The sequence below is a fragment of the Eucyclogobius newberryi genome, unplaced genomic scaffold, assembly GCF_026437365.1.
Source record: "Eucyclogobius newberryi isolate DKJ021-1_F unplaced genomic scaffold, fEucNew1.0.hap1 SCAF_6, whole genome shotgun sequence".
NCBI classification, from domain to species: Eukaryota; Metazoa; Chordata; class Actinopteri; order Gobiiformes; family Gobiidae; genus Eucyclogobius; species Eucyclogobius newberryi.
The window spans coordinates 713001-730544 of NW_027316278.1; the positions used below are offsets into that span (position 1 = coordinate 713001).

The 17544-nt window shown below is 49.2% G+C and overlaps 1 protein-coding gene across 1 annotated transcript in view; it reads left to right on the forward strand.

Moving 5' to 3' along the window:
* The window catches only part of snapc4 (small nuclear RNA activating complex, polypeptide 4), a 53973-nt gene that overhangs the window by 18662 nt on the left and 17767 nt on the right, over positions 1-17544 (forward strand). The window contains exons 9-17 of the mRNA XM_072432864.1: positions 2024-2125; positions 2199-2271; positions 2401-2565; positions 5321-5471; positions 11746-11852; positions 12629-12723; positions 13143-13237; positions 13482-13816; positions 14194-15218. Of these exons, the coding sequence (XP_072288965.1) occupies positions 2024-2125; positions 2199-2271; positions 2401-2565; positions 5321-5471; positions 11746-11852; positions 12629-12723; positions 13143-13237; positions 13482-13816; positions 14194-15218 (2148 nt within the window). The remainder of the gene's footprint in view (positions 1-2023; positions 2126-2198; positions 2272-2400; positions 2566-5320; positions 5472-11745; positions 11853-12628; positions 12724-13142; positions 13238-13481; positions 13817-14193; positions 15219-17544) is intronic.

Sequence of the window (17544 nt, forward strand, 5' to 3'; positions counted from 1 at the left end):
CTCGTGTGTTGTAGGTTGGACTCTTGTAGGTTCATGTCTCACTCGTGTGTTGTAGGTTGGACTCTTGTAGGTTCATGTCTCACTCGTGTGTTGTAGGTTGGACTCTTGTAGGTTCATGTCTCACTCGTGTGTTGTAGGTTGGACTCTTGTAGGTTCATGTCTCACTCGTGTGTTGTAGGTTGGACTCTTGTAGGTTCATGTCTCACTCGTGTGTTGTAGGTTGGACTCTTGTAGGTTAATGTCTCACTCGTGTGTTGTAGGTTGGACTCTTGTAGGTTCATGTCTCACTCGTGTGTTGTAGGTTGGACTCTTGTAGGTTAATGTCTCACTCGTGTGTTGTAGGTTGGACTCTTGTAGGTTCATGTCTCACTCGTGTGTTGTAGGTTGGACTCTTGTAGGTTCATGTCTCACTCGTGTGTTGTAGGTTGGACTCTTGTAGGTTCATGTCTCACTCGTGTGTTGTAGGTTGGACTCTTGTAGGTTCATGTCTCACTCGTGTGTTGTAGGTTGGACTCTTGTAGGTTCATGTCTCACTCGTGTGTTGTAGGTTGGACTCTTGTAGGTTCATGTCTCACTCGTGTGTTGTAGGTTGGACTCTTGTAGGTTCATGTCTCACTCGTGTGTTGTAGGTTGGACTCTTGTAGGTTCATGTCTCACTCGTGTGTTGTAGGTTGGACTCTTGTAGGTTCATGTCTCACTCGTGTGTTGTAGGTTGGACTCTTGTAGGTTCATGTCTCACTCGTGTGTTGTAGGTTGGACTCTTGTAGGTTCATGTCTCACTCGTGTGTTGTAGGTTGGACTCTTGTAGGTTCATGTCTCACTCGTGTGTTGTAGGTTGGACTCTTGTAGGTTCATGTCTCACTCGTGTGTTGTAGGTTGGACTCTTGTAGGTTCATGTCTCACTCGTGTGTTGTAGGTTGGACTCTTGTAGGTTCATGTCTCACTCGTGTGTTGTAGGTTGGACTCTTGTAGGTTCATGTCTCACTCGTGTGTTGTAGGTTGGACTCTTGTAGGTTCATGTCTCACTCGTGTGTTGTAGGTTGGACTCTTGTAGGTTCATGTCTCACTCGTGTGTTGTAGGTTGGACTCTTGTAGGTTCATGTCTCACTCGTGTGTTGTAGGTTGGACTCTTGTAGGTTCATGTCTCACTCGTGTGTTGTAGGTTGGACTCTTGTAGGTTCATGTCTCACTCGTGTGTTGTAGGTTGGACTCTTGTAGGTTCATGTCTCACTCGTGTGTTGTAGGTTGGACTCTTGTAGGTTCATGTCTCACTCGTGTGTTGTAGGTTGGACTCTTGTAGGTTCATGTCTCACTCGTGTGTTGTAGGTTGGACTCTTGTAGGTTCATGTCTCACTCGTGTGTTGTAGGTTGGACTCTTGTAGGTTCATGTCTCACTCGTGTGTTGTAGGTTGGACTCTTGTAGGTTCATGTCTCACTCGTGTGTTGTAGGTTGGACTCTTGTAGGTTCATGTCTCACTCGTGTGTTGTAGGTTGGACTCTTGTAGGTTCATGTCTCACTCGTGTGTTGTAGGTTGGACTCTTGTAGGTTCATGTCTCACTCGTGTGTTGTAGGTTGGACTCTTGTAGGTTCATGTCTCACTCGTGTGTTGTAGGTTGGACTCTTGTAGGTTCATGTCTCACTCGTGTGTTGTAGGTTGGACACTTGTAGGTTCATGTCTCACTTGTGTGTTGTAGGTTGGACTCTTGTAGGTTCATGTCTCACTCGTGTGTTGTAGGTTGGACTCTTGTAGGTTCATGTCTCACTCGTGTGTTGTAGGTTGGACTCTTGTAGGTTCATGTCTCACTCGTGTGTTGTAGGTTGGACTCTTGTAGGTTCATGTCTCACTCGTGTGTTGTAGGTTGGACTCTTGTAGGTTCATGTCTCACTCGTGTGTTGTAGGTTGGACTCTTGTAGGTTCATGTCTCACTCGTGTGTTGTAGGTTGGACTCTTGTAGGTTCATGTCTCACTCGTGTGTTGTAGGTTGGACTCTTGTAGGTTCATGTCTCACTCGTGTGTTGTAGGTTGGACTTCCTGACGCAGAAGCTCTCCTCGGCTTCAGACTCAGACAAAGTCCTGATCTCAGAGCAGATGCAGGTTCTGGAGAAGGACATCGAGATGCTCAGGTGACGATCAGGTGTTTAACCTTCTGCACTGTGATAGGTCAGCTCTTAACATGTCTGCTCTGTGATTGGTCAGAGAGAAAAAGGAGGAGGAGCTGATTGGAGACAGGTTTGAGGATGTGGATTGGGCTCGAATCTCCAACATCGATGTGAGTCCAAGTTCAGATATGAAGCTTGTGTCATTCACCTGTTCTGTCAATACGTTTAGCTCTTTTGAAAACCCTTGTGACCCTGACCTGGTTCTGTCCTGGTTCTGACCCGGTCTCTCTCTGTTTCAGTTCGAGGGAAGCCGAGAGGCGGCAGACCTTCAGTGTTTCTGGCAGAACTTTCTTCACCCGGCGATAAACAAAGAACGATGGAATGATGAAGAGATCTCCAAACTCAAGGAACTGAGTCTGAAGAACCAAGAGCGAGACTGGACCAGGACCAGCCAGGAACTAGGGGTAAGAACCGGGCCTGAACTAGGACTAAACCGGGCCTGAACCGGGACTAAACCGGCAGCAAGGACTGTTCATAACAAAGATGTGTTTAAAAGACCTCTTTAACACTAATGAATCCAACTTGCCTAACAAGTGTGCCCTAAATAGACCACACCCTGTGGCATGAACGGCTTTCTGCCTGTTGCCTTGACAACCTCTGCTCATGAAATGCTCTGAACATCTTCGGCCTCATAAAGAGCGTGTAACACCTGGAGGAACTTCTGCTCCAGTTTAACACCGTCACGTGGAGTTCATCTGTTTTGTTCTCTCATCACCGTCGTTACAGCCTAAAACAGAATCAAAACAAGAAAGGATTTACATACAAGTTAGAATGTGCAACTCTGGGCCTCTCTGTGGGCCTCACTGTGGGCCTCTCTGTGGGCCTCTCTGTGGGCCTCTCTGTGGGCCTCACTGTGGGCCTCTCTGTGGGCCTCTCTGTGGGCCTCACTGTGGGCCTCTCTGTGGGCCCCTCTGTGGGCCCCTCTGTGGGCCCCTCTGTGGGCCCCTCTGTGGTCCTCACTGTGGGCCTCACTGTGGGCCCCTCTGTGGGCCTCTCTGTGGGCCCCTCTGTGTGGAGTTTGCATATTCTCTCAGTGTCAGTGTAGATTTCTCCCACCTCTAAAAACAGAGTGCAACATAGAAACATAGTATGCACAATAGTATGTAGTGGTGGCATCAGCTCCTGTAGGTGTGGCCTGCTGGAGCAGCAGCATCACAGAGAGGGAGAGGAAGAGGCTGGACAGAGTCATCAAGAAGTCCAGCTCCGTCCTGGGCTGTGCTCTGGACTCGGTGCAGGAGGTGAGGGACAGGAGGGTCCTGGCTAGATTCACATCTATGCTGATCCACCCTCACTGTGGGAGGGAGAGGTTTCGCAGGTCTTTCCTTCTGCTGCTGTCAGACTTTATAACAAACACTGTTAGTCCTGAACACTCACAATACTGGTATTTATGTATTTATTTATTTATTTATTTATTTGTCTATGGGAGTTTTTATTTATTTATAGTAGATCTTCTACTGAAAGTGTTTTTCAGACTTCCTATAAGTGATCTGTTCTTCTGGATCTACCTGCGTTGCAACAATGAAATTTCCCCATGTGGGACAATAAAGGAATATCTTATCTTGTCTTATCTTATGTACAATAGTATAGTCAATAGTATGCACAATAGTTAGGGTCTGTCCTGTGTTCATGTGTCTTAGGGTCTGTCATGTGTTCATGTGTCTTAAGGTCTGTCCTGTGTCTCTTTCAGACGGGTCGCACAGCGTTCATGTGTCTTAGGGTCTGTCCTGTGTTCATGTGTCTTAGGGTCTGTCCTGTGTTCATGTGTCTTAGGGTCTGTCCTGTGTTCATGTGTCTTAGGGTCTGTCCTGTGTTCATGTGTCTTAGGGTCTGTCATGTGGTCATGTGTCTTAGGGTCTGTCATGTGTCTCTTTCAGACGGGTCGCACAGCGTTCATGTGTCTTATGGTCTGTCCTGTGTTCATGTGTCTTAGGGTCTGTCATGTGTCTCTTTCAGACGGGTCGCACAGCGTTCATGTGTCTTATGGTCTGTCCTGTGTTCATGTGTCTTAGGGTCTGTCATGTGTTTATGTGTCTTAGGGTCTGTCATGTGTCTCTTTCAGATGGGTCGCACAGCGTTCATGTGTCTTAGGGTCTGTCATGTGTTCATGTGTCTTAGGGTCTGTCATGTGTTCATGTGTCTTAGGGTCTGTCATGTGTCTCTTTCAGACGGGTCGCACAGCGTTCATGTGTCTTAGGGTCTGTCATGTGTCTCTTTCAGATGGGTCGCACAGCGTTCATGTGTCTTAGGGTCTGTCATGTGTTCATATGTCTTAGGGTCTGTCATGTGTCTCTTTCAGACGGGTCGCACAGCGTTCATGTGTCTTAGGGTCTGTCATGTGTCTCATGGTCTGTCCTGTGTTCATGTGTCTTAGGGTCTGTCATGTGTTTATGTGTCTTAGGGTCTGTCATGTGTCTCTTTCAGATGGGTCGCACAGCGTTCATGTGTCTTAGGGTCTGTCATGTGTTCATGTGTATTAGGGTCTGTCATGTGTCTCTTTCAGACGGGTCGCACAGCGTTCATGTGTCTTAGGGTCTGTCATGTGTTCATGTGTCTTAGGGTCTGTCATGTGTTCATGTGTCTTAGGGTCTGTCATGTGTCTCTTTCAGACGGGTCGCACAGCGTTCATGTGTCTTAGGGTCTGTCATGTGTTCATGTGTCTTAGGGTCTGTCATGTGTCTCTTTCAGACGGGTCGCACAGCGTTCATGTGTCTTAGGGTCTGTCATGTGTCTCTTTCAGACGGGTCGCACAGCGTTCATGTGTCTTATGGTCTGTCCTGTGTTCATGTGTCTTAGGGTCTGTCATGTGTTCATGTGTCTTAGGGTCTGTCATGTGTCTCTTTCAGACGGGTCGCACAGCGTTCATGTGTCTTAGGGTCTGTCATGTGTCTCTTTCAGACGGGTCGCACAGCGTTCATGTGTCTTATGGTCTGTCCTGTGTTCATGTGTCTTAGGGTCTGTCATGTGTTCATGTGTCTTAGGGTCTGTCATGTGTCTCTTTCAGACGGGTCGCACAGCGTTCATGTGTCTTAGGGTCTGTCATGTGTTCATGTGTCTTAGGGTCTGTCATGTGTCTCTTTCAGACGGGTCGCACAGCGTTCATGTGTCTTAGGGTCTGTCATGTGTTCATGTGTCTTAGGGTCTGTCATGTGTCTCTTTCAGACGGGTCGCACAGCGTTCATGTGTCTTCAGACGTATCAGCGCTTTGGGACAAACACTCTGAGGAAGAAGGCCTGGACCTCAGAGGAAGACGCTCAGCTGCGCGCCCTGGTGGCAAAGATGAGGATCGGCAACTTCATCCCCTACACTCAGAGTACGAGTCCAAATGTCCCAACGTCTCGTCCCAACGTCTCGTCCCAAGCGATAGATGCAGACAGTTCAATATCGTGAGCTGCTGTATCCATATTATATTTGTATATTTAGTGTAGTTCCTCATTGGTCCAGGAGGGGTCCATTGTTGTTGTTGTTGTTTTATGGCGGTTGGCATCTGAGTGTTGCATTACCGCCAGACTTTATTCCCCAGACTTTGTCGTAGTCCTAAAAGTTGTTCTTCCAGTGCTTTGACAAAGCCCAAGAGGCCATGAGATGCCCTTGTCACCATATCCTATAGAAGTTCTTCCTCCCCTCAGACTTTGTCGTAGACCTTAAAATTCTTATTCCATTGCTTTGGAAGTACAAAGCCCATGAGGTCATGGGACGTCTTTGTCGTTTTATCCTGTAGAGGGTTGTTGTTTCAGAGACCAACCCATGATCTCATGGGCTTTGTACTTCCAAAGCACCGGACGTCAAAGAGGGCGAGGAAGGTGAAGAAGAGTCTCCCTGGAATAAAGCCGGTTGGTCTCTGACACAACAACTATTCTAGTCACAAAAACACATCATGACCTCATGGGCTTTGTAACGCCAAAGCGATGGGAGGAGTACTTTTACGGGCTACGACAGAGTCTGAGGACTACGAAACGTCTGAGGAATAAAGTCTGGCGGTAATGCAACACTCGGATGCCAACCGCCATAAAACAACAACAACAACAACAACCGGCTTTATGTCCTCGCCCAGTCTCGTAGACGCACGGCTACCAAGCGGCGACATCAGTGGACATATTAAAGCCTATAGAATGAAGCCTGAAGAATAAAGCTGTACGGTGGAAGCACCGAACGTCAAAGAAGGAGAGGAAGATGAAGAAGAGTCTCCCTGGAATAAAGCCGGTCGGTCTCTGAAACAACGTAGACTTTTTAACACCAAAGCAATGGAAGGAGTACTTTTACGGACTACGACAAAGTCTAAGGAATAAAGTCTGGCGGTAATGCAACACTCGGATGTCAACCGCCATAAAACAACAACAACAACAACAACAAGTCCTTCTTCCATCACTTTGGTGTTTCTAGGCCCATGAAGTCCAAGCGCGTTAGAACATCCTCTTGCTCCTCATCCTCGGCTCAGTCTCCAACACCCCCCACCTCTATAAACGTTTACCCAGCCCTGTGCTACATAAGTAAGCAACCACAGCCTGACACAAACCCTGTGACTGGATCGCCAGAACGTTCCGCAGATTGAACTCCCGCCCATTATTCCGAAACCACTTTCTCTATCATAAGCCTCACAGCGAATCAGCACATGCTCGACAGTCTCTGGCACCCGACAGTGACCACACAGACCAGTCGGGTGTTTGCCTATCCTACTCAGTGACCAATTGGGTCCAGCATGGCCAATCCTCATGCGGGCGAAGGCCCTTTCCTCCCACGCGTTCCTGCCCATAGACCTGCAAGGACCCACACTACCCTGTATGTGATAGAGATGCCGTTCAGTAACACAGTGGCTCCAAAATTCCTGCCAAAGGCCGACCACATGACTCTTGATAACGGGCTTGATTTCAGATTTGCTTAACTCAACCGCCACATCAATTGATGGCCGCCTAAGGGAACGTTTAGCCAGTGTATCAGCCATTTTGTTACCATCCACCCCCACATGCGCAGGGACCCAAATGAAGGAAACCCTCACATCCTTCCTGGACAGGGAGAGCATCAGACAGAAGATGCCATTCAACACATCCTGTCTGCAATCCGATTTCCCAGATTTAATGCTTTACAATGCAGAAAGGCTGTCAGAGGCCACCACAATGCCGCAACACTGCAAAGCAGATTCCGCCCATTCCAATGCCAACCGTATCGCTATGAGTTCTGACGTGAAAACAGAGAGGCGATCTGTCAACCTCTTCTTGACCGCCAGCCCCAGGTCAGGCACAAAATAAACAGCGCCAGTACGCCCACTCTCAGGATCCCTAGACCCGTCGGTATAAATAAACATCACCTGAGTGCTTATCGATGAGCGCTTGAACGGCAAACTGCGGTGCCCTCCCAGCGACTCCTCTAAGCTTGCCATGCAAGCTAACATCAACAGGAGCCGGGACAAACTTCCACGGAGCTATAGCAGACAAAGCCACCGACGGGCTCACACGCAGATCACCAACCCCCGCAAGCCGCGCCTTCGCATTTCCTACCTGGCTAAAAACCATACCGCCAGCCTCATTCTGCCCCCCATCAACCCTGAGAAAGTCCCTCACCGGGTGAGAGCTCGTATGACCTTGCACATTCACCCAGTAAGCCAACAGAAGTTCAAGCCTCCGGAGTCGTAACGGCAATTCCCCCAACTCAACCTGCAGCGCCGAGACAGGGGAGGTCCTAAAAGCCCTACAGCAGATGCGCAAGGCCTGGGCTTGCTCCACATCAAGCTTCTTTAAGTTAGTCTCAGCCGCAGACATGTAGGCTATACAGCCATAATCAATAGCCGCCCTCATGACGGCCCGATAAATACCCAGGAGCGACCTTCTGCTGGCCCCCCAGTCCTGGCCGGATAGACAACGAAGCAAGTTATTCACCCTTTTGCATTTACCACTGACCTCATCAATGTGCCGACGCCAACTAAGCCTCTCGTCAAAGGTGACCCCCAAGAACCTCACCTCCCTGACCTGTTCGAGCACCTGCCCATGCAGTCGAAGGGAGACGTCCCTATGCCCATTGAAGAAACAGATCACTTGAGACTTCCGTACGGACAGTTTAAACCCCCACTTCAGGGTCCACTGCTCCACCTGCTGTATTGCCCTTTGCAGTTTCGCCTCGTAAAACCGGAGATTCCTCCCTCTCACCCATAGAGCGCCATCATCAGCATAAAGGCTCCTCCCAACAGACCCATCCACGTCGTCAAAGATGTCCTTAATCATAACATTGAACAAGATAGGGCTACACACACTCCCCTGCGGGATCCCATTCTCTACCTCATAGACCCCAGAGTAAGCAGCGCCCACTCTGGTTTGGATACGCCGGCCAGACAGAAAGCTCCGGACCCAGTTAAACAGTTTACCCTTCACACCACACTTCCGCAGCTTAATGAGGAGCCCATCCTTCCAAACCATATCGTACGCCTTCTCCACATCAAAGAGCACCGCAATAACCTTTTCTTTCTGAGCCCTGGCCAGCTGGATATCAGATTACAAACACAACACGGAATCCATGGTGTTCCTGCCCCTACGGAAACCACTCTGGTGCGCGGGAAGCAAACCCTGACTCTCCAAGAAGCAATCCAACCGCTCGGTAACCATGCGCTCCATCGTTTTCCCGAGCTGCGACGTCAAGGCAATCGGCCTATAACTTGAAGGGTCAGACGCTGGCCTACCCGGCTTCAGAACCGGCACCACCGTAGACTGTTTCCACGCAGATGGAACACAACCTGAATCCCAAACACGGTTGAAAAGACCCAGGACTAGCCCAAGCGTGTCATCAGTCAAATGAGAGAGCATGTCATAGCACACCTCATCTTTACCCAGGGCTGTCTGTTTCGCCTTAGAAAGTGCTCTCCTTAGCTCAAACAAACTAAACGGAAGGTCAAGGTCATCTTGAGTCGAAGGCTGGTGCTCAATCAGCTCAGAATTCTGGGCCAGAGTACTCTCCCTGTAGTGCCTTTCCGCAGGTGAGAGATTGTCAGAGCTGTGCACCGACACAAAGGTGCTGGCCAACAGTTCAGCTTTGTCAACGTCGCTGACTGCTTCAACACCATTCAGTATTAGGACCGGGGTCCCATGACGGCGCTCAACCCCATGCATCCGCTTAATCATCCCCCAAACATCCCCGAGACGCGTTTCTCTCCCAATTTTGGAACAATACCGCCTCCAATAGGCACTCTTGGCCGTTCTTACAGTTTTCCGCACAACAGCGCGGGCCCTCTTGTAAGATCTATTGCACTTTCCGTACCGGTCCCCATATCATAGCGGGTCCCATCATTCAGACAAACTAACTCCCTTTGATTGATAAAACCCTCTACCACCTGCCCATTCCTATCGGTACCACTACCGCCCCATAAAGCGCTATGCGCATTAAAATCCCCACACCACACGGCCTTTCCCCGAACATCCTTACCGATACTATGTAAGGACTCTAACGTTAACTCACCACACGGATTATAAAGGTTAACCACAGTAACAGCTTCACCACCCAGCCAGACCCTCACCGCCAGAGCCTCCGGCGCTTTACTCACACTGACAACAACGTAATTTAGGTCATCTCGGACAAACACAGCCACACCTCCGCCTCTACCCTGCTCCCTATCATTCCTAACACACAGAGAGAGAGTCAATCCTTTCATGGGGCGGAGCCTCCTGATGAAAAGGTGTTGTTGGTTTCACCAGAAACTAAACCTCTTTGTTTACTTTGAAACCTACACATATGGATCAGTATCAGTAACTACCCACAGCACCACCTGGAGGTCAGGGAGAGAGCCACATAGTGAGACTAAAGAGAGCCACATAGTGAGACTAAAGAGAGCCACATAGTGAGACTAAAGAGAGCCACATAGTGAGACTAAAGAGCCACATAGTGAGACTAAAGAGAGCCACATAGTGAGACTAAAGAGCCACATAGTGAGACTAAAGAGCCACATAGTGAGACTAAAGAGCCACATAGTGAGACTAAAGAGCCACATAGTGAGACTAAAGAGCCACGTAGTGAGACTAAAGAGCCACATAGTGAGACTAAAGAGCCACGTAGTGAGACTAAAGAGCCACGTAGTGAGACTAAAGAGCCACGTAGTGAGACTAAAGAGCCACGTAGTGAGACTAAAGAGCCACGTAGTGAGACTAAAGAGCCACGTAGTGAGACTAAAGAGCCACGTAGTGAGACTAAAGAGCCACATAGTGAGACTAAAGAGCCACATAGTGAGACTAAAGAGAGCCACATAGTGAGACTAAAGAGAGCCACATAGTGAGACTAAAGAGAGCCACATAGTGAGACTAAAGAGAGCCACATAGTGAGACTAAAGAGAGCCACATAGTGAGACTAAAGAGCCACGTAGTGAGACTAAAGAGAGCCACGTAGTGAGACTAAAGAGAGCCACATAGTGAGACTAAAGAGAGCCACATAGTGAGACTAAAGAGCCACTGCACCAGAGGCTCTCACACGTCAGACACTAGAGTTCAGGACCACAGAGCGTCGTGCATCTTCATCTTAAAGACACAAAGCACTCGATCAAAGACCGTGAGGGTCAAACTTATCGTTTGATGAAACGATGAATCTTTTTCTACACTTTTTATATTTATTATATTTAAGCAGAACCACTGAGAGTGAGACTTTTCCAGGCGAGTCCGGGTCTCAGAGGGTTTATCGCCATGAGTCATTTAGTGATACTGCTAAAATGCAGGCTTTTAGATGGGGCCGTCTTCCCGTATTTGGGACGGGGTATTTTCAAATGTGGACGGGCATTTTCGAGTGCATGGACGGGGTCATTTTATTAATAAATCTTAGAAAAAAGGGAATATTATCATTAAATCGGGCCGGGAAGCGTTTGACAATAGTCCGCCATTACGGTTTACTGTTTGCAAGTGAAAATGTGCATGCTGCGCGCTGATTGGTCGACGAAATGCGTGTGCTTGGCTCTGATTGGCTGCCGAGCCCTGGTCTGGAGAATACCTAAGCTACTCGTACTCGAGTAGATATGGGAAGCCAACATGTTCACACATGTTCACACATGTTCACACATGTTCACACATGATCACACATGATCACACATGATCACACATGTTCACACACGATCACACACGATCACACACGATCACACACGATCACACACGATCACACACGATCACACACGATCACACACGATCACACACGATCACACACGATCACACACGATCACACATGATCACACATGTTCACACATGTTCACACATGATCACACGTGATCACACATGATCACACACGTTCACACGTGTTCACACATGTTCACACATGATCTCATGTGTGAACATGTGTGATCGAGGGGACGACTAGGCATTCTCATGTGTCCGGAGAATGCCTAGTCGTCCCCTGTAACTCCGGACCCCTGTGGTGATTTCAAATCCTATCTAAAAGCAGCTAAAATGTTTTTAGACAAAGGGAACTTTTGACATATTTTAAGGTTTTGATGAATAAAATGGGTCAAATGGATAAAATGGGTGTATTTGGTTATGTTTGCTGTACTTGGTTCTTTGTTTAGATTGTCTGGTGATGTGTGTGGTGTAGGCATCGTGAGGGTGAACCTCTCTGACCTCTGACCCTGTGTGCAGTTTGTTACTTCATGGAGGGCAGACTGCCTGGACAGCTCATCTACAGGTGGAAGCAGGTCCTGGACCCAAGGCTCAAGAAAGGCCCCTGGAGTCCAGAGGAGGACCAGGTGACCCTCTGAACCTCTGACCCTCTGAACTTCTGACCCTCTGACCCTATCTCGCATCACGCCAGCTTTTTATATGCAGAGGATCTTAAACTGTTCAGAGCGTTACATTTGAATCGTCTTAAACTGTTCAGAGCGTTACATTTGAATCGTCTTAAACTGTTCAGAGCGTTACATTTGAATCGTCTTAAACTGTTCAGAGCGTTACATTTGAATCGTCTTAAACTGTTCAGAGCGTTACATTTGAATCGTCTTAAACTGTTCAGAGCGTTACATTTGAATCGTCTTAAACTGTTCAGAGCGTTACATTTGAATCGTCTTAAAGCCACATACACTCTTTGAAGTCCTGGAGGTGAAGGAGGAGAAGAGGTAACAATAGCATTGATATGGTCCATTACAGGCCATTAGGGGAACAAAGAAGATCAGTGTCAAGCAAAACTGCAAACAACTGTTATCAGGAGGCTCCGCCTGGTGGGTGGAGCTTACTCAGAGTAGGACAAAGATCTGATTTCCCAGACTCGATCCACAGATTGAGAATGACTCTTGGACGAGAGTCAACACGTGCAGAAAATGCAACTGAAGCCTTTTTCTACCTTTTTTGAAAATGTATTTGCTAATTTCTGTCGCCCTTCAAGCAACGGTGGCTGTGAAACATTATACAGCAATATTCAGTCATATTCAAGTCAATATTTTCATTTCTCAATAGCTTTTCTATTGAGACTTGTGTTGTTTCTGTTTCGGAGAATATGAACTAAGAATTGTTGGTTTGGTTGTTTCAGCTGCTTCTCGAGGCCATTGAGAGAAATGGAGCCAAAAACTGGTGGAAAATCCGCCTCGAGGTCCCAGGAAGAACGGACTACGCCTGTAGAGACCGGTACAGCACATAAACGCACAAACACACACCAGGAAGAATGGACTACGCCTGTAGAGACCGGTACAGCACCGACACTGCACATAAACACACGCGGAAGAACGGACTACGCCTGTAGAGACCGGTACAGCACATAAACGCACAAACACACACCAGGAAGAACGGACTACGCCTGTAGAGACCGGTACAGCACATAAACGCACAAACACACACCAGGAAGAATGGACTACGCCTGTAGAGACCGGTACAGCACCGACACTGCACATAAACACACACGCGGAAGAACGGACTACGCCTGTAGAGACCGGTACAGCACATAAACGCACAAACACACACCAGGAAGAACGGACTACGCCTGTAGAGACCGGTACAGCACCGACACTGCACATAAACACACTGTTCTGGTCACACTCTGCGTTCAGGTATCACGACTGTCTGAAGCCCAACACCAAGAGAGGACCATTCGACCAACATGAGAAGCTCTTGCTCAGGAACCTGGTCTTCAAACATGGACATGGTGAGGATCAGGACTAAACCAGGACTAAACCAGGACTAAACCAGGACTAAACCAGGACTAAACCAGGACTAAACCAGGACTAAACCAGGACTAAACCAGGACTATAGACCGCTTAGCGCACATACAAAACTGGTGCGGTTAGGACTTTGCACCTTCCTGCGTTTGACAGGACCAGGTCCAGGACCAGGACCAGGTCTAGGATGACCAGGACTAGGACAGGACTAAGGTTCTGTTCCTCTTGCAGGACGCTGGGCCAGAATCGCGGCTGAGATCCCGAACAGGACGGACGCTCAGTGCATGAGAGAGTGTCGGAAACTGCTGAACATCACACCAGTTTACAGGCGCAAGGAGACGAGGGAAGGAGGCAAGCAGACGAGGGAAGGAGGCGAGCAGACGCGGGAAGGAGGCAAGCAGACGAGGGAAGGAGGCAAGCAGACGAGGGAAGGAGGCAAGCAGACGAGGGAAGGAGGCAAGCAGACGAGGGAAGGAGGCAAGCAGACGAGGGAAGGAGGCAAGCAGACGTTGAAGGAGGAAGTGGAGGAGATGATGAGGAGCGCACAGACTGATCTGATTCCTCAGGTAACTTGAGCTGTATGTTTCTGTCGGGTTCTTTCCTCTCAAGTGTCAGACTTTAGCTGATCTTTCCTTCTGTCACCTTTTCACAGCTTTTACTCTTGTGTTTGTCACTTTTATCTGTGCCTTTTATACTTTTTGGAGCTTTAGTCTTGTTTTTGTTACTTTTAGTCACATTTTTGTTGATTTGAGTCATTTTTGGCCACGTCTCACAGCCACATAAACTGAGAAAAGTAGAGTTTAGGAGGATTTTAGATTTCTGAAGATGTTTGGGTTCGCTCAGTCCAAACGTGGCTCTTAAAAACTTGGTAAAGACGGTCTTTAGTATTTCTCTTCAGTCTAGTTCATGTCCGGCTGAATCACATTTTTCTGTTTTCTAACAGAAACCTAAATGTCCCCAAAGGAAGAGGAGGAAACCTGTGCGCTTCAAAGACGAGATCCTTTCAGACGATGAGGAGGAAGAGCTGGAGGAGGAGGTGATCTACATGGACTCTGAGGACGAAGAGGACAAGCACAAAACTAAGCAGGCGCTCAACAGTGACAACAGCGATTACGAGGAGCCGCCCAGAACAGCGCTGCAGGAGCAGAGAGGAGCAGAACCAGAGGAGAGAGGAGGAGAACCAGAGGAGAGAGGAGGAGAACCAGAGGAGAGAGGAGGAGAACCAGAGGAGAGAGGAGGAGAACCAGAGGAGAGAGGAGGAGAACCAGAGGAGAGAGGAGGAGAACCAGAGGAGAGAGGAGGAGAACCAGAGGAGAGAGGAGGAGAACCAGAGGAGCAGAGAGGAGCAGAACCAGAGGAGCAGAGAGGAGCAGAACCAGAGGAGAGAGGAGGAGAACCAGAGGAGAGAGGAGGAGAACCAGAGGAGCAGAGAGGAGCAGAACCAGAGGAGAGAGGAGAACCAGAGGGGCAGAGAGGAGCAGAACCAGAGGAGAGAGGAGAACCAGAGGGGCAGAGAGGAGCAGAACCAGAGGAGAGAGGAGAACCAGAGGGGCAGAGAGGAGCAGAACCAGAGGAGCAGAGAGGAGCAGAACCAGAGGAGAGAGGAGAACCAGAGGAGAAGAGAGGAGCAGAACCAGAGGAGAGAGGAGCTGAAGCGGAGGAGCAGAGTGGAGAAGTGTCGTGGGTCAGACTGGACCTGAGGCAGTGGACACGTGCAGGAAACAGCAGCAGCGCTCGCTTCTTCAGACCCGTGTCTCTCTCGGCCTGTGTAGACGGCAGGGCGGAGCGCTGCTGTAACAGGGCGGAGCGCTGTACCATGGTGGAGGCGTCTGGATGTTCTGTGGTGAACATCCCTCGTCCTGCTGAGATCTCCTGGGACCAGCAGAACCTGACCAACGCTGCGCTGATGATCAGAGCTGAAGATCTGTGCAGTCTCCTGGCCCAGAAGGCTCGGGGGTACTCCCACAGGTGAGAGCACCTCACTTAAGGCTCGGGGGTACTCCCACAGATCATATAGACTTTCAGAATCGTTAGTTTGGTGTGTCGGAGCAAGTTTATGTTTGGAGAAAACATTTTTACATGTCAAAAACCCTTTAGTGTAAACGCCAATAACCCGGTGACCCACGGTCATGTAAACACCAATAACCCGGTGACCCACGGTCATGTAAACACCAATAACCCGGTGACCCACGGTCATGTAAACACCAATAACCCGGTGACCCACGGTCATGTAAACACCAATAACCCGGTGACCCACGGACATGTAAACACCAATAACCCGGTGACCCACGGTCATGTAAACACCAATAACCCGGTGACCCACGGTCATGTAAACACCAATAACCCGGTGACCCACGGTCATGTAAACACCAATAACCCGGTGACCCACGGTCATGTAAACACCAATAACCCGGTGACCCACGGACATGTAAACACCAATAACCCGGTGACCCACGGTCATGTAAACACCAATAACCCGATGACCCACGGACATGTAAACACCAATAACCCGGTGACCCACGGACATGTAAACACCAATAACCCGGTGACCCACGGTCATGTAAACACCAATAACCCGGTGACCCACGGACATGTAAACACCAATAACCCGGTGACCCACGGACATGTAAACACCAATAACCCGGTGACCCACGGTCATGTAAACACCAATAACCCGATGACCCACGGTCATGTAAACACCAATAACCCGGTGACCCACGGTCATGTAAACACCAATAACCCGGTGACCCACGGTCATGTAAACACCAATAACCCGGTGACCCACGGACATGTAAACACCAATAACCCGGTGACCCACGGACATGTAAACACCAATAACCCGGTGACCCACGGACATGTAAACACCAATAACCCGGTGACCCACGGTCACGTAAACACCAATAACCCGGTGACCCACGGACACGTAAACACCAATAACCCGGTGACCCACGGTCACGTAAACACCAATAACCCGGTGACGTACGGTCATGTAAACACCAATAACCCGGTGACCCACGGTCATGTAAACACCAATAACCCGGTGACGCACGGTCATGTAAACACCAATAACCCGGTGACCCACGGTCATGTAAACACCAATAACCCGGTGACGCACGGTCATGTAAACACCAATAACCCGGTGACGCACGGCCACGTAAACACCAATAACCCGGTGACCCACGGTCATGTAAACACCAATAACCCGGTGACGCACGGTCATGTAAACACCAATAACCCGGTGACGCACGGCCACGTAAACACCAATAACCCAGTGACGCACGGTCATGTAAACACCAATAACCCGGTGACGCACGGCCACGTAAACACCAATAACCCGGTGACCCACGGTCATGTAAACACCAATAACCCGGTGACCCACGGTCATGTAAACACCAATAACCCGGTGACGCACGGTCATGTAAACACCAATAACCCGGTGACGCACGGCCACGTAAACACCAATAACCCGGTGACCCACGGTCATGTAAACACCAATAACCCGGTGACGCACGGTCATGTAAACACCAATAACCCGGTGACGCACGGCCACGTAAACACCAATAACCCGGTGACCCACGGTCATGTAAACACCAATAACCCGGTGACGCACGGTCATGTAAACACCAATAACCCGGTGACCCACGGTCATGTAAACACCAATAACCCGGTGACGCACGGTCATGTAAACACCAATAACCCGGTGACGCACGGTCATGTAAACACCAATAACCCGGTGACGCACGGCCACGTAAACACCAATAACCCGGTGACCCACGGTCATGTAAACACCAATAACCCGGTGACCCACGGTCATGTAAACACCAATAACCCGGTGACGCACGGTCATGTAAACACCAATAACCCGGTGACGCACGGCCACGTAAACACCAATAACCCGGTGACGCACGGTCATGTAAACACCAATAACCCGGTGACGCACGGTCATGTAAACACCAATAACCCGGTGACGCACGGCCACGTAAACACCAATAACCCGGTGACCCACGGTCATGTAAACACCAATAACCCGGTGACCCACGGTCATGTAAACACCAATAACCCGGTGACGCACGGTCATGTAAACACCAATAACCCGGTGACGCACGGCCACGTAAACACCAATAACCCGGTGACGCACGGTCATGTAAACACCAATAACCCGGTGACGCACGGTCATGTAAACACCAATAACCCGGTGACGCACGGCCATGTAAACAAAAATGTGTGTCAATTGTAAAACCAAAGCGCCTAAAAGTACTGATCACTCGTCAATCGATCGTCAATAACGGCGTGA